The 15,608-nt window shown below is 35.5% G+C and overlaps 1 protein-coding gene across 4 annotated transcripts in view; it reads left to right on the top strand.

Moving 5' to 3' along the window:
* The window catches only part of gria2b (glutamate receptor, ionotropic, AMPA 2b), a 31,546-nt gene that overhangs the window by 3,735 nt on the left and 12,203 nt on the right, over positions 1 to 15,608 (top strand). For all 4 annotated transcript variants that reach the window (XM_026258715.1, XM_026258716.1, XM_026258717.1 and 1 more), the window contains exon 3: positions 9,008 to 9,247. In XM_026258715.1, coding sequence (XP_026114500.1) covers positions 9,008 to 9,247 — 240 coding nt within the window. The remainder of the gene's footprint in view (positions 1 to 9,007; positions 9,248 to 15,608) is intronic.

Raw genomic sequence — 15,608 nt, 5'->3', positions numbered from 1 at the left:
GCTGCGTGTGTTTCAATCCTTGCTTCTTGTCAGTACATACCCAGTCCTTCGACTATCTTCCGCTAACTGTGTGATTCGATCCCTTTTCAATTAAAGAGACCTGCTGTTTTTTCCTACCTGACACAGTAGGGTTCTCAGGAGTGCTCGCTCTGATCCGGCTGTCACACAGCAGCCTGGGAAAGGCTTTAGAGCTACACTGCTGGGAAAAAGCACGGAACAGAAAAAGGGCATTAGAAACTATGAATGATTTGAAGTCAGGGTCCTAAGTAAACTTTATGACACACCTGCCGATGTCAAGTGAATTGTGTACATTTATTGAAATATTTATTTCTTATAAAAATAGACACTTTTTTTTTCATCATTATGACAGGCTATGTCTGTCGTTACAACTGCACCTGTCGCAGTATGACTCATATTTTCCGTTTTGGTGGCTTAATGTGAGGAATATTTTGCATTTGCATTGTCTAATATTACCTAGACCTCATATTTTCCAACAAGGTAAAATCGGCTGAAACATTATTTTGAGCTCATGTTTTGAAGAAAGCATGCCATTAAAAAAATAAATAAAAAACCATGCATTATGTCACAGTTCCTAATGAAGTCACTAAGCAACTGATAAGTAACTTGGTTTTATAAATGCAATTAAATGCCATTTTCAGCAAGTTGGACAATGCATGAATATAACAAAAAGCAAATATGAAAGATAGAAACCAAGAAAGAAAGATGAACATGTCTGAAAGAGGCTGTGTTGGGAAGGAGTCTTCAGTGAAGTGCAGTATACAGCAGCTCCCCGCACAGGGATGACCCCCATCTATTAAAAGCACTTTTTTTTCCCTGGCTGCAGCTACATAACAGACATGGCCTGCATAAATTATCTGACAGTTCGATTTCCACTTTCTCTAGTCTTCTCATACAGAGGGAAGCAGTAATTGTGTGCCATCCAGTAAGAGCTTTTAAGGCTGAACTGTGTGAGGCAGCATAGCTTTGTCACATTTCTGTGTAAGTCCAGTACATCATCTCATCATGACAAATGAGTGAGAGTCAGTACTGGTTAACATCTCAATATGGCCTCTCTTTTAGTCTGTGCTCAAACCTGTCATCCTCTCATGTATAAAAATGGATACTTTATAGCTCTGAACTAGAACTGCACAATTGTGAATATATAGAGAGTCACTTTTTTTTTTTCATGATAATTGTCATAATCCTAACCTGAACAGTAGGCAACTAAAGAAAATAATATGCAATTTACTAGAGGTTGCTTCAACCTTTTTTTTTTTTTTTTTTTTTTGCTTTTTAAAATAAAATTAAAATTAAAATCAGATGAATAATCCTTTGACCTGCTGATGTTTCTTAAACTCCAAATCAGCATATTAAAAATGATTTCTGAAGGATCATGTGACACTGAAGCCTGAAGTAACGATGCTGAAAATTCAACTGTGGCATCACAGAAACAAATATACTTTTTAAATCTATTTCATTCATGAACCTAGTAAACAAAGAAATAAAACATACTTTCCATTCAAGCACTATTTTTGCAGAGGCAATAATCCTAAAATTTTAAATGTGCATATTTTATGGATTTTTCAGAGGAAATGAAGAGACTTCCAGCTAGTATCCTTCACAGCCAGCGTGCCAGACTGTGCCATTGTTTCCATAGTGATGAGCTTTCCCTTATAGGAAGACTTTTCTGACGCCCTGTGGTTTATCTGTTCCTAAGCTTGTACACTTGCCACTGAATAACTCCCTTAGAATGAACATGTGTTTGTGTGTGTGTGTGTGTGTGTGTGTGTGTGTGTGTGTGTTTGTGTGGGTGGAATATGATTTGTACTGCCAGAGTGTGAAATCAACTTCAACACACACTTATTCTCACACACACACACACACACACATACACACACACACACAGGAAAGATGCACGCTCTATTCGACGGTCACCATGGAGATGCTGGGTTCCTTTAAAGAGTTGCATTTACATAATGGAAATTGCATCTATCGCCGTCGCCCTGCTGTAATCCATATAAAGTGTTCATGACTGAAATTAAGCATGACTAATCATAGTGGTTGCGCTCAGTTTGTGGTTACAGTGTGCATGTTTGAACAGGAATTCTCAGAAGTCAATTCAGAACAGTGTTTGAAAGTCCACAAACTGCTGCTATTCATGCTGACTGCATTATAATAACTTTCACCATAAGGGCATTCACTTTATCAATCTACAGAGACAATTACATTATTTTAAGCTCATGTTTTGAAGAAAGCATGCCATTAAAAAAAAAAAAACAAGACCTTAAAACACTATTAGTATAAAAAAAAAAAAAAAAAAAAAAAACAGTGTTTTTATTCTAAATCTGATTGGCTGTGCATGTTTGATTCTAATTTCTGATCGTATGCGCCATGTTCAAAGCTGCTGTAAAATGACTATAATCACATGTTCTAAATCTTGTGTACTGAAATGCCAGGATGCTGTGCAAACGTCCTCCAATTAGGCTAATGAACTATTACTTATCAGAGGAAATGTTTATTATGCTAATTATTAGTAATACATGTAACTGCTTATTGAACAAAGATAATTTTATTTAAAAAAATATAATTCACAGATAATTTTATATAAGTAGTAGAGTATTCGCATTAAAATGAATAAGGTATGTTTTAAAACAAAATTATTTTAATCAATTCAAGTTTTATTAGTCTATTCCCTTAACCAAGCTTGTTTTGCAGCCTTTGAAACATTCAGATTTTCTTCTCGCACCATTTAGTGTCTGGCTGTTGCTGTTGCTATGGAAACAGCACATCAATAATGAGCAAACATCAAGTCTCATATGTTTATTATACTGGACTCCGACTCCGAGCTACTTACAGAACCTTATTAGATGCAGAGACACATCATTGCTCTGCACTCTCTTAATCCAGCCATTTGCAGAATTTCCTCTTTGCCTGTTTTTGTCACACGCACCTGCTCTGCATTCAACCTTCAATGTGTGCCTGAATTCTCTGATCTTACTGATACGGATCAGCTAAATTACTAAGAAAAACGAAACAAAACATTGGCATCAACGTTGTTAAGGTTAACCTAAAATGGAAACTATTAAAAATAATTTTCATTAACTGAAATAAAGTTTAAATAAAAAAATGTAATATTGGATCAAAAATAAACGTAAAAAAAAAAAAAAAAAAAAAAAAAATATATATATATATATATATATATATATATATATATATATATATATATATATATATATATATACTATTATTTATATACATAAAATAATAGAAATGCTGTATTGGCAATCACCTGAAACAAAATAATTTAATATAAAACCATAAGCACGTCAAAATTACATAAAAATATACATATATAAAAATATATACATGTATATAGAAAAGCTATTTCAAAATATTAATAAATGCAGTGGTCACACTTTATTTTAAGGTCCAATTCTCGCCATTAACAAACCATTAACTATGACTTTTGCCTCAATAAACTCCTAATTTGCTGTTTATTAATATAGATGTAGATGTAGACTATGGTCTTGCAGAATATTTGCTTTAAACAGCCAATGTGTTAATGACAGGCTTATAAGCAACTAGTTAATACTGAGAATTGATCCCTGTACTAAAGCGTAATAATACTTTACAAATAATGTCTATATAATACTGGTTTGTACAGTACAAGTAAATAGAAATAAAAACATCGTTGCCAATACAATATTTACATTTTGTTTTTGCTAAAATATTTGATAATATTATAATATTATATAAATATAAATATATAAATAATATATAATATTTAATGTTCTTGTAGCTCAAGTGGTAGAGCATTGCGTTATGAAGCGCAAGATTGGGGATTCGATTCCCCGGGAACACATGATAGGTCAAAATTGATAGCCTGAATGCACTGTAAGTCGCTTTGGATAAAAGCGTCTGCTAATTGCATACATTTAAATTTTACATTTAATATTTCTGAATCACCCACCCCAAACAAACACTATTGGTTGCAAGTGTAAGGTTGGTGTAATCTTTTATTTTTTCTTAGTTTTTAATTAACATAGCTCGGATAGAATAAAATAATTTCACATCAAAAATTGCAAAGTATTATCATTTATTAATTTTATAAAGAACACTTTGTTTTTAATCGGTAAATCACTCTCCATTTTCAGATGACATGATTATGTGTTGAAACATGTTTTGTTTGAACTTTTGCCCCATGTGTTTAAAATCAGATTTTTAGGTCAGGTCTTAAAGGTCAGGCTTTTGTCTGTTTTACCTCCCCCTATCTTTTTAGCATGCCTCTATCCGGTCTCTGTAAACAAGAGGGTTTGCAGGGGACTGAGGCTCTCTGTGTTTCCATGGAGCAGCTGCAGGAAGAGACTGTGAGAACCGCATCCATCCCACAATGCTCCTCTTAAACCAATGGCAGGAATGTGTCCGCTCAGACATGTCTGCTCACATAAACTTGCTTTTATACGCAGAGACCCATACGGACTTAAACGCACCCACAGGACCACACCATAACAGCCAGAGCCTATTAAACCTGACCAAAACCAGCCATCTCAGCATTCACATCCTTAGCACATCATACTGTGAAAAGAGACGGAGTAATGTACTGCAGACCATAAAAAAGCAACCACAATTCTGTTGGCTAGCAGTACGGACCCTATGAAAAGGTTTGGTAAGCAGCGATAAGGTGGCATATGCAATTCATTATTATGTCAACACATAAGAGGCGGAGAAACACAAAAAATTATCACGCTAACAAATCAACATTTAATTCGACTATACCGTGCACACTCTCAGTTAGTTCAAAGAAACAAATAATAAAATGAAAAAAAAAAAAAAAAACTAATTAAAAATGATAATGAGGACTTATGGAGGAGTACGTATAATGCTTTTATGTGGCACCTATATCAGTGTGAACAAGTGATTTGTGCTTATGTGTAACATATTCCACAATATTGTGGAAACAATTTTCGCTTTAGTTAATGTAATTTTAAATTCAGAGTAAACAGTACATTCAATACTATAATGTATACTAAAATGAACTCCGCAAGCTACAAGTCCATCAAGGAACACATTTTGGAAGCAGACTTGATCGCAGGTCCAGGAAATAGAAGCCCTATAGAACAGAATGTGTCAGATGCAAGAAAATAAGGCCAACTAATGAGGACAGCTAAATATACCACTACAGGCATTCTGTTCGCTCGCTCTCTCTCTCTCTCATCTCTCTCTCATCTCTCTCTCTCTCTCTCTCTCTGTCTCTCTCGCTCTTTCTGAAGGTTACCTTGCTTTCATTACACCAGGACACATTTAATATCAGCTCTATGATCAGGCCCGGTGAGCCCATATAGAGCTGTATCCATGGTTTAGACCATCGTAATCTTCATAGAAGACACATCAATTTTAGGGTACAAAAACTCAGGGCTAGGGTACAAAAACTCAGAAATTCTGTCATTATTTTGTTCACCCTCATGTTTTTCTGACCCCAATTGCTTTTAGAATGATTATTACAACAATACATTTATAATCAAATGCAAAAAGCAAACAATAATAGCCCTTTTATGTATTTTTTGTCCTTTTTTAGCTCTTCAGACTCTGGGCTTGTGCATAAGTTACAACTTAGACTAGTTGCAGCATAAAGGTGCACTATAACTACTTTTTTATTGCACCAACATTTAGATGAAACCTAACCATTATATATAAACTATATAGACAGTTCTGTCCATGATTAATGGTAGGGATTCAAACAGCTGATTAATTGAATAATTCCATAAGTAAAATTCTTTAGGCATGTATGATCATGTACAAGAAAGGGAACATTATGTGAATAAATGAAATAAAAAATAAAATCCATTCTAAACAGCACACCTCCAAGTACATGTCAAATAAAATCAATCATGATTAATTAATGTGATGTTTGTGTGTGTGTGTCAGTATGTATTTATTGATATTACTGTCAAATACCATTTTGAAAGTATGAGTATGAGTTTGCAATGTCTTGGGGTGAGCCAACTGTTCCTGTAAGACCTAACTAGTTGTAGTTACAGAAAAGTGTGACATAATACTTGTCCCTTGACAGAATTAGATACAAATAATTTCCAACTACACCATGTAGTCTTTGTTCTTCCACACAGTATTTTTTTTAGAGAATATAGAGATTTGAATAGCACTCTTAAGAGACACAAAATTTCAATGAAATGTAAAAATAATGACAAGAAATGAAATAAATATGCAGAGCTCGGAAGCATTAGCTATTAACAGCATGAAGTAATTTATCCACACACTCCACTTGTTAGGGTTGTTTCTGTATGCTAATGACTCTATGCCATTGAAAAGCAGTCATATGTGACAGTGTCATTAATGGCTTCTCGAGTCTCATTCGCTCTCTGTATGGTGGCAGTCTTGCTCATGATTAAAAGACTTTAATAAGACCTACATCTACTGTTCTTTCACACTTGACTGACTGGGCCATACAAACATTTAAATCAAAGTTTGTGTTAATTACACACTGTAGCACACATATTGAGAAATGGGTTATATAGGGGATTCTTTATATTATAGAGGCACTATAAACCCTTAAAATCTTATAATAATAATAATAATAATAATAATAATAATAATAATAATAATAATAATAATAATAATAATAATAATAAATAAATCTATTCACTTATATAATGATATAATGTCATAATAATAATAAAATATATATAAAAAAAAATTATAAATCAATCAGAATACTTTACAATAATGATGCAAAACTTAATTGATTACAATTTCTGCCCTCTACTTCACTGCCCTGCTAGAGATGTGCGCTCATTTCAAATGTGTATTTTATATTATTACATTTTTTCAAGTAATATAACTACTTTTAATAGTTTTTCTCAAATATATTCTAATGAAAAAATGCAAGGTTGTGCGTCTCTAGTTTGAATATAAATCTATTATATAGGAAATAATAATTAAATAGACATCAGTTTGAGGCTATTATAATATGCCCTTTAAAACTACAATTCATATACAATTCATATAGGGAATGGAACAGTTCCCCTAATCGAAGTATAACTCGGAATGTATTGAGGTCGACTGCAAGCAATAATTGGCAGCATAATAAAGAAACAGTCCCATTATTTTTAGACAGTAATAGCCTGAGGAAAGGCAATTCGAAAGTGCATTTTTTATCTGTACTTAACATCCTTTCTCACCGATTTTGTTGTAATACAGCTGGTAATTTGAAAAAAAAAAAAATTCATGTGTTCATTGTGTTCATGGAGTTCATGTGGAATATTAAAAGCATGTCTGGTAGATGACATTTGCATTGAATAGTTATCAAATGTAGCTTTATATGCTTGTATCAGCACTAGCATGCCACATTTTGTTGATTCATCAACCATTTACCAGATGACCTCCTCTGACCCATCAGATGACCTGACCTCTTCTTGCCCCTCTGATTGTTAGATCAATGCAAATGTTGAAACTGGTTAGAGATGAGAATGTTTTATGCTCATAAATGCTTTCAACTATGCTGCTTGACCTAGTTCATTAGGCTGATCCAACACACTCTGAGAGGCACACTCATTAAGGACAGGGCTAAGAGCAGCTGCGTACTTTTGCTTTATGATCTGTCACATGCCATGGAGAAGTGTCTACTGTATAAAATGGATACATGGAGGTGACAGGCAGAAAGGTGTCTTGGGAAATAGCGACAGTCCGGGTTGAAAATAGAGCTGTTGTCGTGGGTGGGGGAAGTGGGGGAAGGGAAAATATTCCAGAGGCTCAGAGCCAGATGGTCATTGATATAGAGGTGGCCCAGTTACAGGATGTTATAGCATCTCAGGAACATGAGGACGCACTGTACTTGCAGTCTTTTGCAGCTACGTTTGTCTTGGTGTGATTTATGAGGATGCTCAGCATGAGTGACACAAAGACTCATTAGCGGCCAACAAACAGCCCTTATTAGTAATACTGTTGCTCTTGCTCATATCCTGAGGCTTTGACCAGACAACAGGATCAAGATGGCAGTGATTACAAAATTAATAAAAATAAGTGTTTGTACCATCATCTGTCATCATAAGTCGTAATTTTGTCAGCAAGTCTAATTACAAAAGGCCTTAAGTTGATTACACTGATTGCAATGCGTATTTCATCAATACATTTGCTTATGTCAACCCTCAGTAATAACCTTCATCTTTTACTTCTGCTGACTTCACATCATATAGGAACAAAGAAGTTTACATTCTTCCAAAGTAGAATTAATTTGATCAGTACATTAAACAACATTGAAAAAACAGTGGATCCTAACTAGATTATATTTTTCTGCATTTTCTTTTTCTTATTGTATGTAAATCTTTATGATAAAAAATACATTAAATTAATAATGTTTAAATAATACAACAATATAATAATTTTATTTAAAAATTACAATTGAGGTATAGAAGCATGTACCTGAACGTTTATTAAATGTTTACTTTATGCTACTATTTAATATAGATTTTTTTCCAAAATATTTAGTGAATTAAAAAAAAAAATATTCACATACTTCTTGATAACATTTTACTTAATAAGCATCATTTTATAATGATTTTGCATGTCTCTCAGAGATTTTGACGAAATAAAAAGCTATGCCATAACTATTTGAAAATAACTTTTATTTCATACTAAGTATACTTGAAATCCATTAACATTTTTTATTGGCATGTCACTTAAGAATTACTGATTTAAAAATATTATCAAACTTCATTTGGAGTTTTTCTTTATTGCACAATACACATTTTAATATTATGCCTAAAATCTGTTTAAATATCACTATTAAATATGATCTTTGTATAATAATCAGTCCCACATAAATATGCGCATGTATTTGTAGAATACTTTCAAATACATTTTAGTATTTTTAATTATTTATTTTTACACTAGGGGAGGGAAGAATCTTTACAAATGAGATCCTACAGTTTTGCAAGACTCTCATGATGTGTTACTTTTCCATCCGATTCTAATTGATTCTCCTTTTTTACAGTCTGTTCTCAGTTCTCAAGAGGAGTTTATGCTATTTTTGGATTTTATGACAAGAAGTCAGTGAACACAATAACGTCGTTCTGCGGGACACTGCACGTCTCCTTCATCACACCAAGCTTTCCCTTGGACGGAAATCAGCAGTTTATCATTCAGATGCGACCAGACATCAAAGGGCCTCTCCTGAGTCTCATTGAGTACTACAAATGGGACAAGTTTGCCTACCTGTACGACAGTGACCGAGGTAAGGCACTGCGCTGCATTATTCAACACCACATAAACATGACGTGTGTGAGCTAAGGAAAAATAACAGGCTTACTTTTAAATAGGATTCCATTTGAGTTTTGCAAGTGGGAAGGCTTTCAGGCACATCAGCTGATTTGTTGTTAAGCCCAAATCATCACTTTTGGATAAAGCCATTCCTTTAGCATTTTAAAATAAATATGAGTAAAGTGTCTCAGTAAAGTGTTCAGCATGGGGCATCATTAAAATGCAGGGCTTGGGACAGTATTATATTTCACACAGTATTATGATGCTATATAAAAGCAATTGACAATATTTGATGCTACAGATAAGATTATGGCGGTTGCATTCAGGATATTCATATTTAAGGATATTAGCCTGTCAGAAGGCATATCTACATGAACCTCAGGTTTATTTTGCACCTTGAGCTGGAGTGAGCAGGATCCAGCATTATTAAAGGTTCATTTTGTGTCTGTTGGACCTACTGGCATTTGTTTTGCAGCTTGTTATTTGCCTCAAGCTCATCTATGTCTCTCACTCTCCTTTTTTATCAATCTCCCTTATGTCTTACTCATTTTCCTCTATGTCACCCTCTAATTCTCACTTTCTTTGATGGTTGTGGAGGTTGAGAGTTGTGTGGCACTAATGAGAACGGTTGACGTGAGTCTCTGAGGACCGTGGTGTCGTAAATGACCGTAATGGTGATGTTTTATTAACTGTGAGGTTGCTACTTTTAACTTTTCCTGTGATGAAGATCAGCATGCACACAATGTGTCATTTATCATTTATGAATATTAATTATGTATACATAACCCAATGTTCCCAAAAATCCTCTTTGTGTGTGCATTCGCTTGTATGCCTTTGTGACTGTTTGCTTTTGTAGCGGGCTGAATCTGCATTATTTATTTTGACTTGTGTGGTTGTGTATGTGGGATGAAATATGCACCTTGACGCACGCATTTACATGACTTGTCATACTAATTAGGTCAACCGACGCTGCATTCCCATGGTAACCATTGTGCTGTGTGTGTTATTAATGTGTTGGTGTTACTGTGTGAGAGCAGCAGCACAGCGCCTGTGGTCATGATAGTTTTCACTGGTGAGATCGGTCAAAAATGCAAACTTAATGCCAAATTCAGTATTCCTCCAGTCCTCCATTTGTGCAAATAATGTGGAAGATTTAAGATTTGTAACAGGATGTGCACTGCATCTTATAGGGTACGTAATATACTGTGTATTTACAGATGATTTACATGCTGTGGTTGATTCAGTACCATGTTCAGTGTGAAATTGATCAATTTGAAACAAGTTCAGTTCAGCTTAAGCAGTTCTACAAAAAGCAGCGATCTCATTATTAAACAACACACTTTCTCAGATATCACCACATTCAGTCATGTCATGAGTTTACTTAAAAATTGCTCGATTAAAATGATGACTTGTGAGTAAGCCTTTTTTAGTGGTACAGTACACATCCATGTCTGCAACCTTCATTACACTTGTGGAAAGATTTGTTGAATAGTAGTCTAAAAGAGGGTAATTATGATTAATAAAGTTGATTAAGAAAGTATATATATATATATATATATATATATATATATATATATATATATATATATGTGTATATATATTAGGGGTGTAACGGTTCACAAAATTCACGGTTCGGTTCGATACGATACACTGATGTCACGGTTCGGTTCGGTTCGGTTCGATACGTTTTAGATACAGCAAAATGTAAAAACATCTCAACTTTTCAGAATGCCGCAAGCGCACCGCGGGTCATGTGACAAGAACCAACCAATCAGCTTCATCCTTTCCCGTAACAACGTTGAGAGCTCAGCCAAGATGAAGGAACAGCTGATCATAGTTGTATATGGATTGCAATTTTGAAATAAATTCAGTAGCAGAGCTACTGCAAGCGATTTTTAGAGCTGCAAATCCATTTATCCTTCGCTGAAATTTCCGCGTCTCATGGAGAGAGCACGTCATTGTTGCTTAGCAAAGACAGACGCCTCATGAGCGCTTCTGCCCGAGCGCTTTGGAAAGGAGGAGAAAGACGCGCTTAGCGTTTTCCACGCGTTTTTAGGCACGATATGTGAACGGCCCCTAAGGCGCTCGCTCACTCAGCACGCGCTGAAGGCTCGTTGCAAAATGTCTAATGCATTTAACAGACCAGAAATATAAGATCCTAAAATAACCAACAGGTCTGGTGTTTGGGTTGGATTCCCTGTAAGCTATAGTGTCTAAATGCTGCAGGGATAGTTTGCTGCGTGCAAGTTTCTCCTTTTTTTCGTCTTTTCCCAGATAGTACTGACGCATATATCCCAGATATTCCCGCTGGTTTTTTTTTTTTTTTTTTTTGTAATCCCGCTGGTGTACCCTGTCATGTTGCAGATGCGACATACCGTTGTTTTTTTATCCACCACTCTCTTGCCATCACCATTATAGCTTAAAGGGAATCCAAAGTGCACCCAAACACCAGACCTGTTGGTTATTGGAGGATCTTCTCATTTCTAGTCTGTTAAACGCATTGGCTATTTTGCAACGAGCCTTCAGCGTGTACTGAGTGAGCGAGCGCCTGCTGAGTAGCCTAACATAAACATATAAGATGGTGTTTTTTTCTTCTTCGGGAGTGTCAGGGGCGTTGCCTGTTACGTTGTTTGGGTTATTGGGCTACCTTGTTGAACGCATATCATTATATTTCTTTCTCTCTCTTTTTTTTTTTTTTCAAATATAATTAATTACTCCAACGAACCGTTCGGTATACATAATGCGTACCGCGTACCGAACCGAAAGCGTCGTACCGAACGGTTCAATACGAATACGCGTATCGTTACACCCCTAATATATATATATATATATATATATATATATATATATATATATATTTCATTCATTTTTTCAAGTCAATCACACACCACTGCATTTTTTAACCCAGATAACCTTCACAGATACAGCGATACACACTTGTTGCCTCATTATATAAACTGTGCATGTTTTTAGTAAAGAAATGGCTGATGGGTTGATAAAGAGTTTATTCAAGCCTGATATTGAGAACTTTAGCAGGAAACAAATTCATAATTTATAGTCCTAGAAAAGCTTTTATTTTTAAACCACAGAGTGTGGAAGTGAAAGTGGCTGGTGGCCAGGGTGGTAGTTGTTGTGCTTATATAAATTAAGTGAAGGTTCCAGTTTATTGTTCTGTTCAGAGGCGTAGATGTGAAGACGTGATGGATTTTTTCAGCCTGCTGGGTGCTTTCTGCATGACTGTTGATCGCTTTAGATACTTTCTTCATCACTTACCTGGTGGAGATGCCAGCATCCTTTTTCACTGGATGCTGATGAGCAGTGAAGTGATGGTAGCCGGGGGTCATTTCGTCACTCTTACTGCTGCTCATGTGGATCTGGCGTGTCGCTGTCCATGGTCCTGGAACACATGAGACAGGGGACCCAGAGTGAAGCTGACACACTCATATAGCCTCACAAACGCTCTCTTGTGCTTGTTAGGTGGTGTTGTCATTAGGGACAGGTGCATGACAAAAGAGAAATATGCTTAGAACTGAAAAAGATGCTAGAGCACCAGAATTCCTGTTTCAGCAGGTCATTAAATCTTAAAGATTTTCTGGATTGTAATTTTTTTAGTCAAGTCAACTCAAGTCACATTTATATATATAGCACTTTTAACAATATAGATATTTTAACAAAGCAACTGAACAACATTAAATAGGAAAATGGTGTGTCAATAAAGCAAAAAGGAAGTTAATCATTTAATTAAATGATGTCATCATACAGATCAGTTCAGTTTAAATAGTATCTGTGCAATCAAGTCAGCGAAATCGCTGGTAATTAAGTGTCCCCTACTAAGCAAGCCAGAGGCGACAGCGGCAAGGAACCAAATCTCCATCGGTGACAGAATGGAGAGAAAACCTTGGGAGAAACCAGGCACAGTCGGGGGGACTGTACTCCTCTGGCCAGTATAAACCAGCAGTTAAATTCCAAGCTGCAGCAAAGTCAGACTGTGCAGAGGACTCATCTGTTTCCTGTGGTCTTGTACCAATGGCCATCTTCTCGCTGCTGTAGATCGTAATGTTTTCTCTTGGTTCTTGGTTCTAAATAAATGCGACTTATAGTCCAGTGCGACTTATATATGTTTTTTTTTCTCGTCATGACGTATTTTTGGACTGATGCGACTTATACTTTGGTACGACTTAAAGTCCGAAAAATATGGTAGTTGTCTTGGTCTCCGTTGACATTCAAAATTGTAGAGGTACTAGATCCGGGTGACTGCAGAGACCATCTGATCTGGATACAGACTGGATCTGTTGCTACAGTAACCTCGGAATTAGAGAGAAACAGACTAATATTAGCGCAGATTCCATTCTTCGTACGATGTAGCAAACACATCGGGTGTTATGGGAAGTGTTCCCAGTTCCGGTTTTCCTAATTAATGCAGCCTAAAAAACGGATTTGAATATTAAAAATGTGTTAGTGTGTTATGTGCAAACCAGATTAAAGAGGTGGGTCTTTAATCTAGATTTAAATTGACAGAGTGTGTCTGCCTCCCGGACAATGTTAGGTAGGTTATTCCAGAGTTTGGGCGGTAAATGGGAAAAGGATCTGCCACCTGCAGTTGATTTTGATATTCTAGGTAATATCAAATTGCCTGAGTTTTGAAAATGCATTGGATGTGGAGGAGAATAGTGCAACAAAAGCTTGTTCAAATACTGAGGTGCTAAACCATTCAGGGCTTAATCTATACGATGTTTGATATGGAGCCAGTGCAGTGTTGACAGAACTGTGCTAATATGGTCATACTTCCTGGTTCTAGTAAGAACTCTACCTGCTGGATTTTGGATTAGCTGGAGTCTGTTTATTAAGCTTGCAGAACAACCACTCAATTAATCATTACAATAATCAACCTTGAGGTCATGAACGCACCCATTAATATATCTCTACATGAGACATGCATCTACATTTGACATTGAGAGCATGGGTCGTAATTTAGATATATTTTTGAGATGGAAAAATGCTAAATGTTTGATCTTGAAGGACAGTCACTGCTCCCCATCTCCTTTTACTTCATCTTCTCTTGGTGATTTTCTTTGTTTTATAGTGTCTTATATAATCAATGAAGGATTGACTGTGCACAAAGACTAATTTTCCCTCACTGTGATGTGAGACTCATCCATAACCCCTGCATAATTGGGATGGCTAATTAAATCAGTGTAACATCCCTGAATATCTAAAAAAGATCCAGCTGCGAAGTGCTTATGGAAAGACAATGAGATTATGGAATACAGCCGACATCACGTTCAATAATGGTTGTGGTTCAGTAACAGACCACTACATAAAATAATATAATACATGCTAAAAATAAACAATTGTTTAAAATATGGCACCCATCTATCTATCTATTAAAAAGCATAAACATATTTCAGACCATAACTTTTGAATGGTTGAGTAAATGTCAAATGCGTTATTATTGCTGTTGTTATTTTTATTTTGCCCAAATAAGTGTTACAATTCTAAATCTTTTTACATTTCAAATGACTAATTCTTATTTATTGATTTATTTTGTATTTTTTTTACATATCAGCTAGCAAATTAAACAAATTCCTATTGAGTCAGGATTTGCCTGCAAATGGTTCAATTTTCAGCTTCTATGTCACCCATCGGGCATTCTTAGATTCAGAAGTGATTATGGAGTGTGCTGGAACAATAATGATCAGAAGTGCTATCATCTCATTTGCTTCTTAGGTTTTAAGTGACCCACATCAGGATTTCCTAGATTGAGAAGTGGTTTTGGAGTGTGCTGGAGTAACAATGCATTTCAATGCTCACATCTCATTTGTTTGCACTAATGGCCCTTACTAACGAGCTTTTAATCACTTATCTCCAAGAATAGCTGTAAGCCTTGATCCTCATGTCTCTAAGCTACACCTTTAACCAAGGTTAAACACATTGTGCCTCACACTCCCTTAGATTTTGTCCACGGTTAATGTACTCTGTTGACACACTGTTTTTATATTCTTGCAAATCAAATGCACATATCTAGCATACAATATCTAGCAAAAAAAGAACTGAAAATGCCAATTTTAGAGTCTTATTTTCTTTATCAAATCCTCCATGGAGTATTATTAAGGATGTAACTGGCCACCAATGATTCAAAATGGTCTGAAGTACTGTAAATCATGCAAAGAAACTGAAACAGTTACATAAGAAAACAACATATCATGAGAGCTAAGCCCAAAAGTTGCCTAAAATGTTGCACATTTCTTTGCAGAGGTGACTTTATTTCAATAATTTTTAAGCAGCCTAGTTTGACCTTTGTAGCTTTTATTGCTTCCTAGCATCTTCTAAAAACC

Source organism: Carassius auratus, unplaced genomic scaffold, assembly GCF_003368295.1.
Source record: "Carassius auratus strain Wakin unplaced genomic scaffold, ASM336829v1 scaf_tig00214762, whole genome shotgun sequence".
Classification (NCBI taxonomy): Eukaryota; Metazoa; Chordata; class Actinopteri; order Cypriniformes; family Cyprinidae; genus Carassius; species Carassius auratus.
The sequence above is the reverse complement of the archived record's forward strand: the minus strand, read 5'-3'. Positions and strand labels throughout refer to the sequence as shown.